Below are 15,382 nucleotides of genomic sequence, written 5' to 3'. Positions count from 1 at the left end.
AGTATGTGATAGAATGTAAGAAAGTAAATTCTCGATTAATATGGGTAAAACTGAAAGTTGATGGAGAGAGATGGGTGATTATTGGTGCATATGCACCTGGGCATGAGAAGAAAGATCATGAGAGGCAAGTGTTTTGGGAGCAGCTGAATGAGTGTGTTAGTGGTTTTGATGCACGAGACCGGGTTATAGTGATGGGTGATTTGAATGCAAAGGTGAGTAATGTGGCAGTTGAGGGAATAATTGGTATACATGGGGTGTTCAGTGTTGTAAATGGAAATGGTGAAGAGCTTGTAGATTTATGTGCTGATAAAGGACTGGTGATTGGGAATACCTGGTTTAAAAAGCGAGATATACATAATTATACGTATGTAAGTAGGAGAGATGGCCAGAGAGCATTATTGGAATACGTGTTAATTGACAGGCACGTGAAAGAGAGACTTTTGGATGTTAATGTGCTGAGAGGTGCAACTGGAGGGATGTCTGATCATTATCTTGTGGAGGCTAAGGTGAAGATTTGTATGGGTTTTCAGAAAAGAAGAGTGAATGTTGGAGTGAAGAGGGTGGTGAGAGTAAGTGAGCTTGGGAAGGAGACTTGTGTGAGGAAGTACCAGGAGAGACTGAGTACAGAATGGAAAAAGGTGAGAACAATGGAAGTAAGGGGAGTGGGGGAGGAATGGGATGTATTTAGGGAATCAGTGATGGATTGCGCAAAAGATGCTTGTGGCATGAGAAGAGTGGGAGGTGGGTTGATTAGAAAGGGTAGTGAGTGGTGGGATGAAGAAGTAAGATTATTAGTGAAAGCGAAGAGAGAGGCATTTGGACGATTTTTGCAGGGAAAAAATGCAATTGAGTGGGAGATGTATAAAAGAAAGAGACAGGAGGTCAAGAGAAAGGTGCAAGAGGTGAAAAAGAGGGCAAATGAGAGTTGGGGTGAGAGAGTATCATTAAATTTTAGGGAGAATAAAAAGATGTTCTGGAAGGAGGTAAATAAAGTGCGTAAGACAAGGGAGCAAATGGGAACTTCACTGAAGGGCGCAAATGGGGAGGTGATAACAAGTAGTGGTGATGTGAGAAGGAGATGGAGTGAGTATTTTGAAGGTTTGTTGAATATGTTTGATGATAGAGTGGCAGAGATAGGGTGTTTTGGTCGAGGTGGTGTGCAAAGTGAGAGGGTTAGGGAAAATGATTTGGTAAACAGAGAAGAGGTAGTAAAAGCTTTGCGGAAGATGAAAACCGGCAAGGCAGCAGGTTTGGATGGTATTACAGTGGAATTTATTAAAAAAGGGGGTGACTGTATTATTGAGTGGTTGGTAAGGTTATTTAATGTATGTATGACTCATGGTGAGGTACCTGAGGATTGGCGGAATGCGTGCCTAGTGCCATTGTACAAAGGCAAAGGGGATAAGAGTGAGTGCTCAAATTACAGAGGTATAAGTTTGTTGAGTATTCCTGGTAAATTATATGGGAGGGTATTGATTGAGAGGGTGAAGGCATGTACAGAGCATCAGATTGGGGAAGAGCAGTGTGGTTTCAGAAGTGGTAGAGGATGTGTGGATCAGGTGTTTGCTTTGAAGAATGTATGTGAGAAATACTTAGAAAAGCAAATGGATTTGTATGTAGCATTTATGGATCTGGAGAAGGCATATGACAGAGTTGATAGAGATGTTCTGTGGAAGGTATTAAGAATATATGGTGTGGGAGGCAAGTTGTTAGAAGCAGTGAAAAGTTTTTATCGAGGATGTAAGTTATGTGTACGTGTAGGAAGAGAGGAAAGTGATTGGTTCTCAGTGAATGTAGGTTTGCGGTAGGGGTGTGTGATGTCTCCATGGTTGTTTAATTTGTTTATGGATGGGGTTGTTAGGGAGGTAAATGCAAGAGTTTTGGAAAGAGGGGCAAGTATGAAGTCTGTTGGGGATGAGAGAGCTTGGGAAGTGAGTCAGTTGTTGTTCGCTGATGATACAGCGCTGGTGGCTGATTCATGTGAGAAACTGCAGAAGCTGGTGACAGAGTTTGGTAAAGTGTGTGAAAGAAGAAAGCTGAGAGTAAATGTGAATAAGAGCAAGGTTATTAGGTACAGTAGGGTTGAGGGTCAAGTCAATTGGGAGGTAAGTTTGAATGGAGAAAAACTGGAGGAAGTAAAGTGTTTTAGATATCTGGGAGTGGATCTGGCAGCGGATGGAACCATGGAAGCGGAAGTGGATCATAGGGTGGGGGAGGGGGCGAAAATCCTGGGAGCCTTGAAAAATGTGTGGAAGTCGAGAACATTATCTCGGAAAGCAAAAATGGGTATGTTTGAAGGAATAGTGGTTCCAACAATGTTGTATGGTTGCGAGGCGTGGGCTATGGATAGAGTTGTGCGCAGAAGGATGGATGACCTGGTAATGAGATGTTTGAGGACAATGTGTGGTGTGAGGTGGTTTGATCGAGTAAGTAATGTAAGGATAAGAGAGATGTGTGGAAATAAAAAGAGCGTGGTTGAGAGAGCAGAAGGGGGTGTTTTGAAATGGTTTGGGCACATGGAGAGAATGAGTGAGGAAAGATTGACCAAGAGGATATATGTGTCGGAGGTGGAGGGAACGAGGAGAAGTGGGAGACCAAATTGGAGGTGGAAAGATGGAGTGAAAAAGATTTTGTGTGATCGGGGCCTGAACATGCAGGAGGGTGAAAGGAGGGCAAGGAATAGAGTGAATTGGAGCGATGTGGTATACCGGGGTTGACGTGCTGTCAGTGGATTGAATCAGGGCATGTGAAGCGTCTGGGGTAAACCATGGAAAGCTGTGTAGGTATGTATATTTGCGTGTGTGGACGTATGTATATACATGTGTATGGGGGTGGGTTGGGCCATTTCTTTCGTCTGTTTTCTTGCGCTACCTCGCAAACGCGGGAGACAGCGACAAAAAAAAAAAGAAAAAAGAAATCTATATTATCCCTGGGGATAGGGGAGAAAGAATACTTCCCACTTATTCCCTGCGTGTCGTAAAAGGCGACTGAAAGGGGAGGGAGCGGGGGGCTGGAAATCCTCCCCTCTCGTTTTAATTTTCCAAAAGAAGGAACAGAGAAGGGGGCCAAGTGAGGATTGCCCTCAAAGGCTCAGTCATCTGTTCTTAACGTTACCTCGCTAATGCGGGAAATGGCGTATAGTATGAAACAAAAATTATATATATATATATATATATATATATATATATACACATAAATGCCCATACACACCCGTGTATGTACATATACATATCAAAATATAGACATACATACACAGACATATACATATATACACATGTACATATTCATACTTGCTTGCCTTCATCCATACCTGTCGCTACCCCATCCCACAGGAAACAGCATTGCTACCCCCTGCTTCAGCAAGTCAGTGCCAGGAAAACAGACGAAAAGAAAAAAAAGAAAAAAAAAAGAAAAAATAAGGCCACATTATTTTTTTTTTTTTCTTTTCGTCTACCCCCTGCTTCAGCAAGTCAGTGCCAGGAAAACAGACGAAAAGAAAAAAAGAAAAAAAAGGCCACATTCATTCACACTCAGTCTCTAGCTCTCATGTGTAATGCACCAAAATCACAGTTCCCTATAGTCCACATCCAGGCCCAATAGTCCTGATTGTGCCCCCTTCAATCCTTGGCAGAAAGTTAAACTGGTGTTGTGTCATGGTTAGATAGTTACACTGTTGTGAGTTTCATAATACCTAAGCATTCAGCCCCATCCTATGCTGATTAAAATGATAGCAGAAGGATGTATTAGTGGTTAAACCAGGTGATAAAAAGGGGTACTAACTGTGGAGAAAGTGGTGAAGTATGGTGCACTGTAGACAAAGTTTCTGATGTCTCCAAGAACAATGATTCCACAATTGTTTCACTTAGAAATTATGGATTATGGTAATCTGTTGATAAAGATTAGTTAGACATATCCAGAACAGTATTAGAGTTGTAGTGGTATGCATTAGGAGGATAACAACAGTAATTACATATTTACTTTGCACATACTCCCAGTAACTAGGGGAGACAGGAGACTACAATTACTATTTTACAAAAGTAACCATAGAACAATAGGTTTGGTCCTAAGCATTGTGAATGAGTGAGATTGTACTCTATTAGTTTTTTCCTTTTGTAATTAACTCTTCTAGGGTTCCACAGTTACTGTATTTTAGCCAAACAATTTTTCTCTTACTAATACTGTATTGTGGTTGAAACATCTTTTGATACCAAACGGAAATCCCTAGCATGCAGCTGCACACTAACTACTGAACTCCTGCCCGGGAGACATGACAACATTTCTGCTCAGGTGCGGGATGACAGTGTGTGGGCTTTGTGTTTTGAGTGTGGTGGCTAGTTTTCAGTGATCATTGCTCTGTTAAAACTGATATTGGTGATGGGGGTGAACTTGGATGATTCTTGCTTTTTTCCATGTTTCTGTCCAGTCTATGGATTTACATTGCCAGTATGAAGGGGCTGTACAAAAGCTACATTTTTGCTGAGGGCAATTAAACTGCAAAAATATTCACATGGTAGTGTAAAAAGTTGTGATAGTGTCCATTGGATAATGAGGAATTTTGATTTCTGTTACCTTACTAACGTATCATGTTGAAATAGGCTCCTTGGCTATAGCTTTATTAACTCATTTACATATACATCATGTTATTTCATTATCTTCACTGCGACTAGGGTTTGTATGATTAAGATTTTTTAATTGCTTGCTTCTTCCTGGAGGTGAAATACACAGCTACTAATGCAAGAAGCGACATTTCTTGCATTTTTACTAAATGCTGCAGCCTAAATTTTTCCACACACTGGTCAGCCTATGTAGAAGTGTCGAGGAGGATGATACGATATCTGCACCATCACAGTAGTACATAATTATTTAAGAAGCTGTGTGACTCTTGAAGAATATAGATACTGTAGTAGTAATGAAAACCCTTAATAATCATATTTGTGTTTGGCAAAAACACATCCAATAATACCACAGTTTAGTGTTTTTGTTAGGTAGTACTCCTGGCATACCATATATGGTCAACAGCAGGGCAGCTTAAGTGAAAGATAATGTTGCTCATATAAGCAAATTTTTACTGCCATGAGTTGTACATAACTTGATTTTGAAAATGATTTTCAAGTTAATTGTAAGGACAAACTTATGACCATATTATTTTAGCATATTTGAGAATCTTCCGCAGACAAAGTGTTTAGTGGATATTAGGGGGAGAGAGAGAGAGAGAGGGGATTCTTTATGAATACCATATTTATAACTTTTGCAGTTTGTGAAATCATCAAAGCTTCAGTACATTACGTTGATAAGTTACCCATTCTGAGCATAGATGCATGTGTTATTCATTCATCATAATTCATATTAAAATGCATTATGTATAGTTCCTTTTTGTGAATATGAATGACACTATGTGAAAGTTTACAGGGTTGGGGAGGGAATTTTTTGAGTGGATAGAATGAGGATATCATTAGCGATGTGTAAAAAAACAGTGAATGTAGTTAATGTACAGCCCCAGTAGGTAGTAAATAAGTGTGCACTTGTCTGTCTCCTTGTCTATGTACATGTGTGTGTATGTGTTTGTGTGTGTATATGTGTGTGTTCTTATGAATTGTGTGTGAGGCATTACTGGACTCTGCCTGCATGTGGTTATATTTAAGTGAAAATTTACTCGTAGCTTGCAAGTTGTATCATAGATCAAAAAGGAGTACAGTCTTGCTGAGGAACATCTCACTCCAAAGGATTCCACACTTTCCCTGCTACTGATTATAGTACAGCCTTGCAGCTCCATGAGCTCCATTTTGGGTTGTGAACTCATTTAAAAAGTTATATGCCTTTTTATGTGTGGTTTTCTATTAATGTTGTATGGGCCTCCTTCTCTTAAACTTTTTTTTCATTATGAAGACTTATCAACCCATCTAAACTTACAGTATTTACAGTTTGCTGTCTTAGCTAATTCCATGTATCCACAACTCTGTTACTATAGGAGTATTTCTTGACATACTTGTAATCTGGTTCTCACAGTTTCCTGATATGCCATCTTATTGACCTAGCATTTCCAAGTTTTTAAGAACTCAATATTTACCATGTCAGATCTATTTAGAATTATATATGTTGTTATCGGGCCACTATCACTTCTCTCTCCTAGTGTGGGTGATTCATATACTTCTCAGAAACTGCCTGGATTTTGTGCCTACCATATCTCCATAATTCATCTTTTCTTTGTATTTTTTCTTTAATTTCATATACTGTATTACCCGTGTTTGCTGCTTCTAATAGTTGTCATATTATGTACTTTTCTTGCCCTTCTTTCCTGTGATTGTGTGTGGTCCTCATCCAGTCCTAATATCACCAGTCTAAATCATTCCATCTCCCATTTCACAAGTTTATCAAAAGTTGATCTACACTTTTATGTATTTCACTTAAATAGATTTGATTGTTTAATTGTCACACTAAAACAATCTGTTCATTGAAGGAGTCTTCCTCTTATTCCTGCCTCTGTGTGTGTGTTTCTTTATGCGTATATATGTGTGTCTGCTTTCACTTCACATTTGTTTTTTTGGATGATTGTTGCGTGTACTCTGCTTGTAGCGGGTGTCTTTGCGAGTCTCTTGTGTCTGTATCCGTATCATTCAGAGCTTTCTCTCTCTTTGATTTTGTTCATTTCTCTGTTTACATGCAAATTTTTAAGGAAAATCATGGCTATAATGATAGTATTGGGTTTTTGCAGCTGATGTATGCAAAATAAATCTGTAAAGAAGCATGCAAAAATCAACCCATATTAATATCATTTGAAATAAGTGGTTGACATTGTAAGGATAGAACAAAGGAGATAAGTTTTCAGTAATTATTTGTCCTTTGGGAAACAGTATTGTATAAGTTCAGTTTCTAACACTCAACAGTGGCTCTAACTAGAGTAATTTTAATGAAAAGCATTGGTTTGAGTAACTGGTGGCCCATTAGGGACAGTATCACATAATTCCATTGGGCAACATTAGTGTGCTTCTTGTGAATTCCTCTGAATATTTTGTGATTGTTTTGTGAATAATCTGTGTTCAAATCCCCATACATTTTCAGTGGTTATGTAGGAAATCAGATGGCAAATATAGATTTCTGAGGTGATATTGATGTGATAAAGTACTGTATTTATAAAGCCATGAATGAAGATATGCTTATATTTTTGTTATTGTCATAGAATATAACTCCCTTTTAGATTCAAGCAATGATATGACTTGTTATTTATATCCAACAGCTACAGACTTGGTCACAAGGGCTTGGTCTCTACTGAACATCGCAGTGGATACATGACGTTATTCAGCAGAAATGAAGGTGGTTACAACACACTGATGACAGTACCTGAATTATGGTAAATGCAGGCCTTAGCTGTTGTTTTGTTATGGTTGTTACTTGCCATGGCACTCGTATTGAAATTCATTCGATGTTTTGCAGTGTGCATGATAATGGAACTGTAATTAAAAGAGTCAGTCTGAGGCTTGCTTAGTGAAAATCCACAAACATGGTGCCATTATATTCTTTCTTTATAGATCTTACACAGAAATAATTGTAAGAATGAATTCTGTATTTCCCAACACTTCATACTATAGTTCTGAGCTGAATTGAGTAGTAAAGCACAAAATAATCCATTTCTGTATGTATACCAAATGACCAAACCACAAGTCTTTATTATATAGGTTTTCCATATTTTATACCCTTGTTATAAATCCATACTTGCCTCTTTTCATGGAAGAGTCCATATGTTAATGGATAACCCATTATGAAGATGAGGTGTTTTAATGATGAAGATTGTGGAGTATAGTATCGGTCAGTTTTATGGTATGTAATGTAAATTATCCTTTTCACACTAAACCAATAATGACAGTTTGTTAATCAAATCTTGGAACTGTGTTGATGATATAGAAAGCATTCACAACATCATGTAAGAAAATGAAATGTTGTGCATCACCTATATGAACTAATTGAGGTACGAATGAGCTAATTGGTTGTGGTCAGTCATGTAAGTAAAGTCTAGTCGCTTTTATAAAGTCATAAATCATAATCATGTTAGGGTTATGCAGCCTGGCTGTTTATAATCATGTAAGGATTATGCAGCCTTGCTGTTAATAATCATGTAAGGGTTATGCAGCCTTGCTGTTTTCTATTAGGAGATCAAATGGTTTTATAAATACTGACAGATTATTTTATTAATTGTGAATTATCTTCAGTTGTCAATAGATTTTTCCAGAGTATTTTTTTAAGATGTAAAAAAATCAATATGGATGTAAGTGATTGCGAGCTATAGAACAGATCACTCGATTCCTTGAAGTCCAGCAATATGCTTAGAAACACAGTTTTAACAACTGAGGCATCCAAACCACCAGATTATTGCCATAATGTTACTTGATAAGGGATTTTATATTATTATATATATATTGGAAAGAATCACAATTTTGCGTGTGATGAAGTATATTCCTATGAGTCCACAGGGGAAAATAAATCATGATAAGTTACCAAGTGCATGTTCATGTAATAATCACATCATCAGGGGAGACACAAGAGAAAAATATAACAGTCAGTTGATATACAACGAAGAGACATAGCTTGGATGCTATTTGGTAAACATGTGATTGTCCAAGACAGACAACAAGCGTATCATAAATTTATTATGTGGACAAGAAGGTGAATTGTTGACAAATAATTGTTGATAGAATCTGTAAACAATTTACCTTCTTGTCTACATAATAAATTTGTGATATGCTTGTTGTCTGTCTTGGACAATCGCACATTTACCAAATGGCATCCAAGCTACATCTCTGTGTTGTACATCAACTGATTGTTATATTTTTCTCTTGTGATGATGTGATTATTACATGAAAGTGCACTGGCGAACTTATCGTGTTTTATTTTCCCCGTGGACTCATAGAAATATTATTATTATTTTTTTTTATTTTGCTTTGTCGCTGTCTCCCGTGTTTGCGAGGTAGCGCAAGGAAACAGACGAAAGAATGGCCCAACCCACCCACATACACATGTATATACATACATACACGTCCACACATGCAAATATACACACCTATACATCTCAATGCACACACATATATACACACACAGACATATACATAAATACACATGTACATATTCATACTGTCTGCCCTTATTTATTCCCATATATATATATATATATATATATATATATATATATATATATATATATATATATATATATATATATATATACATATATTTATTATTTTTTTTTTTGCTTTGTCGCTGTCTCCCGCGTTTGCGAGGTAGCGCAAGGAAACAGATGAAAGAAATGGCCCAACCCACCCCCATACACATGTATATACATACGTCCACACACGCAAATATACATACCTACACAGCTTTCCATGGTTTACCCCAGACGCTTCACATGCCCTGATTCAATCCACTGACAGCACGTCAACCTCGGTATACCACATCGATCCAATTCACTCTATTCCTTGCCCTCCTTTCACCCTCCTGCATGTTCAGGCCCCTGATCACACAAAATCTTTTTCACTCCATCTTTCCACCTCCAATTTGGTCTCCCACTTCTCGTTCCCTCCACCTCCGACACATATATCCTCTTGGTCAATCTTTCCTCACTCATTCTCTCCATGTGCCCAAACCATTTCAAAACACCCCCTTCTGCTCTCTCAACCACGCTCTTTTTATTTCCACACATCTCTCTTACCCTTACGTTACTTTCTCGATCAAACCACCTCACACCACACATTGTCCTCAAACATCTCATTTCCAGCACATCCATCCTCCTGTGCACAACTCTATCTATAGACCACGCCTCGCAACCATACAACATTGTTGGAACCACTATTCCTTCAAACATACCCATTTTTGCTTTCCGAGATAATGTTCTCGACTTCCACACATTCTTCAATGCTCCCAGGATTTTCGCCCCTTCCCCCACCCTATGATCCACTTCCGCTTCCATGGTTCCATCCGCTGCCAGATCCACTCCCAAATATCTAAAACACTTTACTTCCTCCAGTTTTTCTCCATTCAAACTTACCTCCCAATTGACTTGACCCTCAACCCTACTGTACCTAATTACCTTGCTCTTATTCACATTTACTCTTAACTTTCTTCTTTCACACTTTACCAAACTCAGTCACCAGCTTCTGCAGTTTCTCACATGAATCAGCCACCAGCGCTGTATCATCATAAATATATATATATATATATATATATATATATATATATATATATATATATATATATATATATATATATATAAACACACATAAACACCCATACACGCACATATACATATCAGCATATACAAATATACTTAAATATACATATATACACTTGTACATATTCATACTTGCTTGCCGTCATCCATTCTTGCCCCCCACACACACTCACACACATACAGGAAACAGCATCACTACCCCTATGCTTTAGTGAGGTAGCACCAAGACACGAAAAAAAGGGGACATTCATTCACACTCGGTCTCTAGCTGTTATGTGTAATCCAGCCAGAGAATGGATGTCAGCGGATGTGACTTTTCTTTGTCTGTTCCTGGCGCTAATGCAGGAAACAGTGATCATGTATGAAGAAAAATATGTATATGTACTTAGGTAGGCAGAACAGCTTGTTAGGAATGTACCAATTGTAAAGACTGTGTGGCAAGCAAGTGTGTGGACCAGGTCTCATGTGAGGTTGTGTTCTCCCTGAGAATGATAAGCTCCTTACTCTAGGTATTGTGCAAGGAAGTTGAACCTCTGAAATTGGTTTAATCAGTCTTGTGTGTCCTCATTGCAGGATGCTTCAATAGATGTAGTCCATTTTTATTTTTTTTAGAATGATTCTGATGGAATGTATAGCATCTGCATCTCAGATAACAAGGACATGATGAGATGGCTGTCAAAGAGGTGGTAGTATTGGGTTGAAGGACCTAGTAACTCAGGGATTAGGTCCTACAGACTTCGATACAGAAACTTATAGTAACTTGTGTATCTGGATACAGTGGCTTGTATATTCGTGAACTTGAAGTACAAGCATGTGGTGCTTGTAACATAATAACTGTCTTATCACTCCTGATGTCAGAACTTGATAACATGGATACACGATACCTGTAAGCATGCGCTAAAGAAATAGGACTTGAATCTTAGATATGCCTGGCTTAGTATATCAGATATCAGGACCTGATGATTTGGATTCCCCGGACATACTAACTGAAGTATTAGGATTGTCTGGTAACTTGGATATGAGGGCATGGTAACACAGGTGTCTGAATCTGGTAACTCAGGTATGCAAGTCCTTGTAACTTGGGTGTCATGATCCAGTATCTTTGGAATTAGGATCTGGTGACTCAAGCACCTGGATACAGTAAGACAAATACCAGGGTCTAGAAAACTTGAATATCTCAATCTACTGACTTGAGTATCAGAAGCTTGTAACCTGGATATCATGGTTTAATACTCTGGTATCAGGATCTGTTGGGAACTAGTAATTCCTACTGGTCATTGCAGAGGATCCTTATAGTCCACATGTTATTCAGTCAGATATTTTGAGAGAGATTCCTAATGAATATGGAATGTGGGAGTTCATATTTAGATTCTGATGAGATGGAAATTGAGTTATTACGTACCATATTCTGTACTTTGGGTATCAGAAGCATTGATATATTTTTTCAGAGAGAGCCGTTCCTAGTGAAACCTTTCCCATTCCCTCTTCTCATTTTTCATCAAGCACCAGCAAGTGACATCTCAAAGGTTGTCCCCTCCATATTATCAAGGAAACCAGACCATACATGACAACGACTTTCTCTTCAAATAAATCAGTTACATAGTGTTAATTCCTCCTTGTATTTATTGTTGTTAAATTACTGTAAATCATTGTTTTGAATTATATTTTATTTAATTTATTTCAATAAATGTGGATATTGTGGAAGTAATGCAGTTGTTGCGTCTTATTTCCCACATCTCCCTGTGTACATTGATGGTTTGTTGAGGTTTAGATTTACCTGAGTGGATGTAATTTTTTTTTTGTTACATCCACTTTGGAATTACCTTTACCTTGACACTTTTCCGTATAGAATTATTTATATGATTCAGAGATGAGCCAAATCATAGCTTTATTATAATTTATGTTTTGCTTATCAAGGAAACAATTCATCTGAGTGAGTTCTGAGTGTTCTCGGTGCAGTCCCTTATGCTTAGTTTTTCATTAGGGAATCATAGTGATGTGATATACAAGCTTTTCATTTCTACATTACAGAGGTAATGTTGAACTCATAAATTCCAATGATTTGCATTATTTTTAGCAGTATCATGAATTGGTTTGCTCCGGTCTCGCTCATTGAAGTGGAAGTGTGAGAAAATACCTTTAGACTATATATGTCGTTATCTGCGGCACTGATGATCTGTTGCAGCATGTGAGTGAAAGATTTTTCTTTCGAGTGTAATATTTGATTTACATATGAAATATATGACAAACACAAGTTGATTTCAAACAGAACTCATTATCACATTTGTACAAAGTTTATAATGATGAGGTATTCTCTGTCCTAAGGAAAGTGAAAATGCACACCAGTCTTACTGGTCATCCATGTCCAGCCTGGCATTCATGGAAAATTTATAGTGAAAAAGCCATTTCAAAAAGCCTCATCTTGTTTAGTAAAAATTTTTCTCTTTTATTAGAGACCCAGTGATGGAATGTAAGGATGAATTGGTTATATTAAGTGATATTTGAAGTTACTTGTGATAACTCTTTTGTTATTAAAGATTCCCGAGTGTCTGTGTATGCTGTATTTTAAAATAAATATAGAGAAAGTTGGAATTGTTTTTCAACAACCATTTGACCATAGAAATTGTGATCAAGTAGTAGAGTGGGTATGTATGCAGCTGTTATATAAAGGTTTAGGTAGAATCAGAGTGTAATATAATGTAAAGCCAGGATGAAAGTACTATACAGATTTTGTGTTTACACTTTGATGTGGTAAAGAAAGATAAATCTCAAGTACTGGAAAAAGTTAATTGAAGTACGTAAAAAACAATGTGTGCAAAGGAGTTACAATGGAAGTGTGTATAACTGATATAACCGCAAAAAGTGGTTACTGTTTTGGAAAATTTACTAAAGTTTAGCTATGAATTTTTACAGAGAAATGTAAATCTGAAATATGTGGACGAGACATAATAGGGAGAGTGAGTATAGATTTTTCAGTAAAACCACCATGAATTTTTATTTTAGTATCTCCATCTTGAGGCACAGGTAGAAATACAACACCCAGAAGCAAAATTCCTAAAATGAAGTAGCGGTCTGAAAGAGAAAAGAAAGAACATACCACCCTCAAGATGGCTTGAGGCATGCTGAGGCGGATTGCTGGTGCTCTCAATGTTAGAGACACTCATCTCACTGATCAGATGTACGATTAGTTCACCCAGAGAATGTCATGTTATGGTACCTACAATAAACCCTAACTATTTTTTCCTCAAACTCAACCATTAGTTCTTGGCGCTACCTCACTAATGCGGGAAATGGCACATCACTCCCGCCTGTTGCACAGGGGTCCTGGGTTCGATCCTGGCTGTTGGAGGTTTGTATGTTCTATGAAGGTGCGCATTCATATGCACTTTGTTTGTGTATATATATATATATATATATATATATATATATATATATATATTTTCTTTTAAACTATTTGCCATTTCCCGCGTTAGCGAGGTAGCGTTAAGAACAGAGGACTGGGCCTTTTTTGGAATATCCTCACCTGGCCCCCTCTGTTCCTTCTTTTGGAAAAAAAAAAAAAAGTATTTTCTTTTCTTTTCTTTCATACTATTTGCCATTTCCCACATTAGCGAGGTAGCATTAAAAACAGAGGACTGGGCCTTTGAGGGAATATCCTCACCTGGCCCCCTTCTCTGTTCCCTCTTTTGGAAAATTAAAAAAAAAAAAAATGAGAGGGAAGGATTCCCAGCCCCCCGCTCCTTTCCCTTTTAGTCGCCTTCTACAACACGCAGGGAATACGTGGGAAGTATTCTTTCTCCCCTATCCCCAGGAATATATATATATATATATATATATATATATATATATATATATATATATATATATATATATATATATCTTTCTTTCAAACTATTCGCCATTTCCCGTGTTAGTGAGGTAGCGTTAAGAACAGAGGACTGGGCCTTTGAGGGAATATCCTCACCTGGCCCCCTTCTCTGTTCCTTGTTTTGGAAAATTAAAAAAAAAAATAAACGAGAGGGGAGGATTTCCAGCCCCCCGCTCCCTCCCCTTTTAGTCGCCTTCTACGACACGCAGGGAATACGTGGGAAGTATTCTTTCTCCCCTATCCCCAGGGATATATATATATTTTTTTTTTTTTTATACTTTGTCGCTGTCTCCCGCGTTTGCGAGGTAGCGCAAGGAAACAGACGAAAGAAATGGCCCACCCCCCCCCCCATACACATGTATATACATACGTCCACACATGCAAATATACATACCTACACAGCTTTCCATGGTTTACCCCAGACGCTTCACATGCCTTGATTCAATCCACTGACAGCACGTCAACCCCGGTATACCACATCGCTCCAATTCACTCTATTCCTTGCCCTCCTTTCACCCTCCTGCATGTTCAGGCCCCGATCACACAAAATCTTTTTCACTCCATCTTTCCACCTCCAATTTGGTCTCCCTCTTCTCCTGGCTCCCTCCACCTTCGACACATATATCCTCTTGGTCAACTTTCCTCACTCACGCACAGGAGGATGGATGTGCTGGAAATGAGATGTTTGAGGACAATGTGTGGTGTGAGGTGGTTTGATCGAGTGAGTAACGTAAGGGTAAGAGAGATGTGTGGAAATAAAAAGAGCGTGGTTGAGAGAGCAGAAGAGGGTGTTTTGAAGTGGTTTGGGCACATGGAGAGGATGAGTGAGGAAAGATTGACCAAGAGGATATATGTGTCGGAGGTGGAGGGAGCCAGGAGAAGAGGGAGACCAAATTGGAGGTGGAAAGATGGAGTGAAAAAGATTTTGTGTGATCGGGGCCTGAACATGCAGGAGGGTGAAAGGAGGGCAAGGAATAGAGTGAATTGGAGCGATGTGGTATACCGGGTTGACGTGCTGTCAGTGGATTGAATCAAGGCATGTGAAGCATCTGGGGTAAACCATGGAAAGCTGTGTAGGTATGTATATTTGCGTGTGTGGACGTATGTATATACATGTGTATGGGGGGGGGGGGCCATTTCTTTCGTCTGTTTCCTTGCGCTACCTCGCAAACGCGGGAGACAGCGACAAAGTATAAAAAAAAAAAAATATATATATATATATATATATATATATATATATATATATATATATATATATATATAATATTTTCCTTATAAAAGGTGTGACCAATCCAGGA

The 15,382-nt window shown here is 38.3% G+C and overlaps 1 protein-coding gene across 11 annotated transcripts in view; it reads left to right on the top strand.

Annotated features, from left to right (window-relative positions):
- Positions 1-12,808, top strand: part of LOC139767380 (uncharacterized) — a 136,565-nt gene extending 123,757 nt beyond the window's left edge. For all 11 annotated transcript variants that reach the window (XR_011717045.1, XM_071696714.1, XM_071696712.1 and 8 more), the window contains one exon: positions 7,235-12,808. Coding sequence is in view for 1 of the 11 variants with exons in the window: in XM_071696708.1 (XP_071552809.1) it covers positions 7,235-7,270 (36 nt within the window). In the remaining 10 variants the exon portion in view is untranslated. The remainder of the gene's footprint in view (positions 1-7,234) is intronic.
- Positions 12,809-15,382: the final 2,574 nt, after the last annotated feature.

The sequence above is a fragment of the Panulirus ornatus genome, chromosome 61 (genome assembly GCF_036320965.1).
Source record: "Panulirus ornatus isolate Po-2019 chromosome 61, ASM3632096v1, whole genome shotgun sequence".
Lineage (NCBI taxonomy): Eukaryota > Metazoa > Arthropoda > Malacostraca > Decapoda > Palinuridae > Panulirus > Panulirus ornatus.
This window is presented reverse-complemented; position numbering and strand designations above follow the sequence as displayed.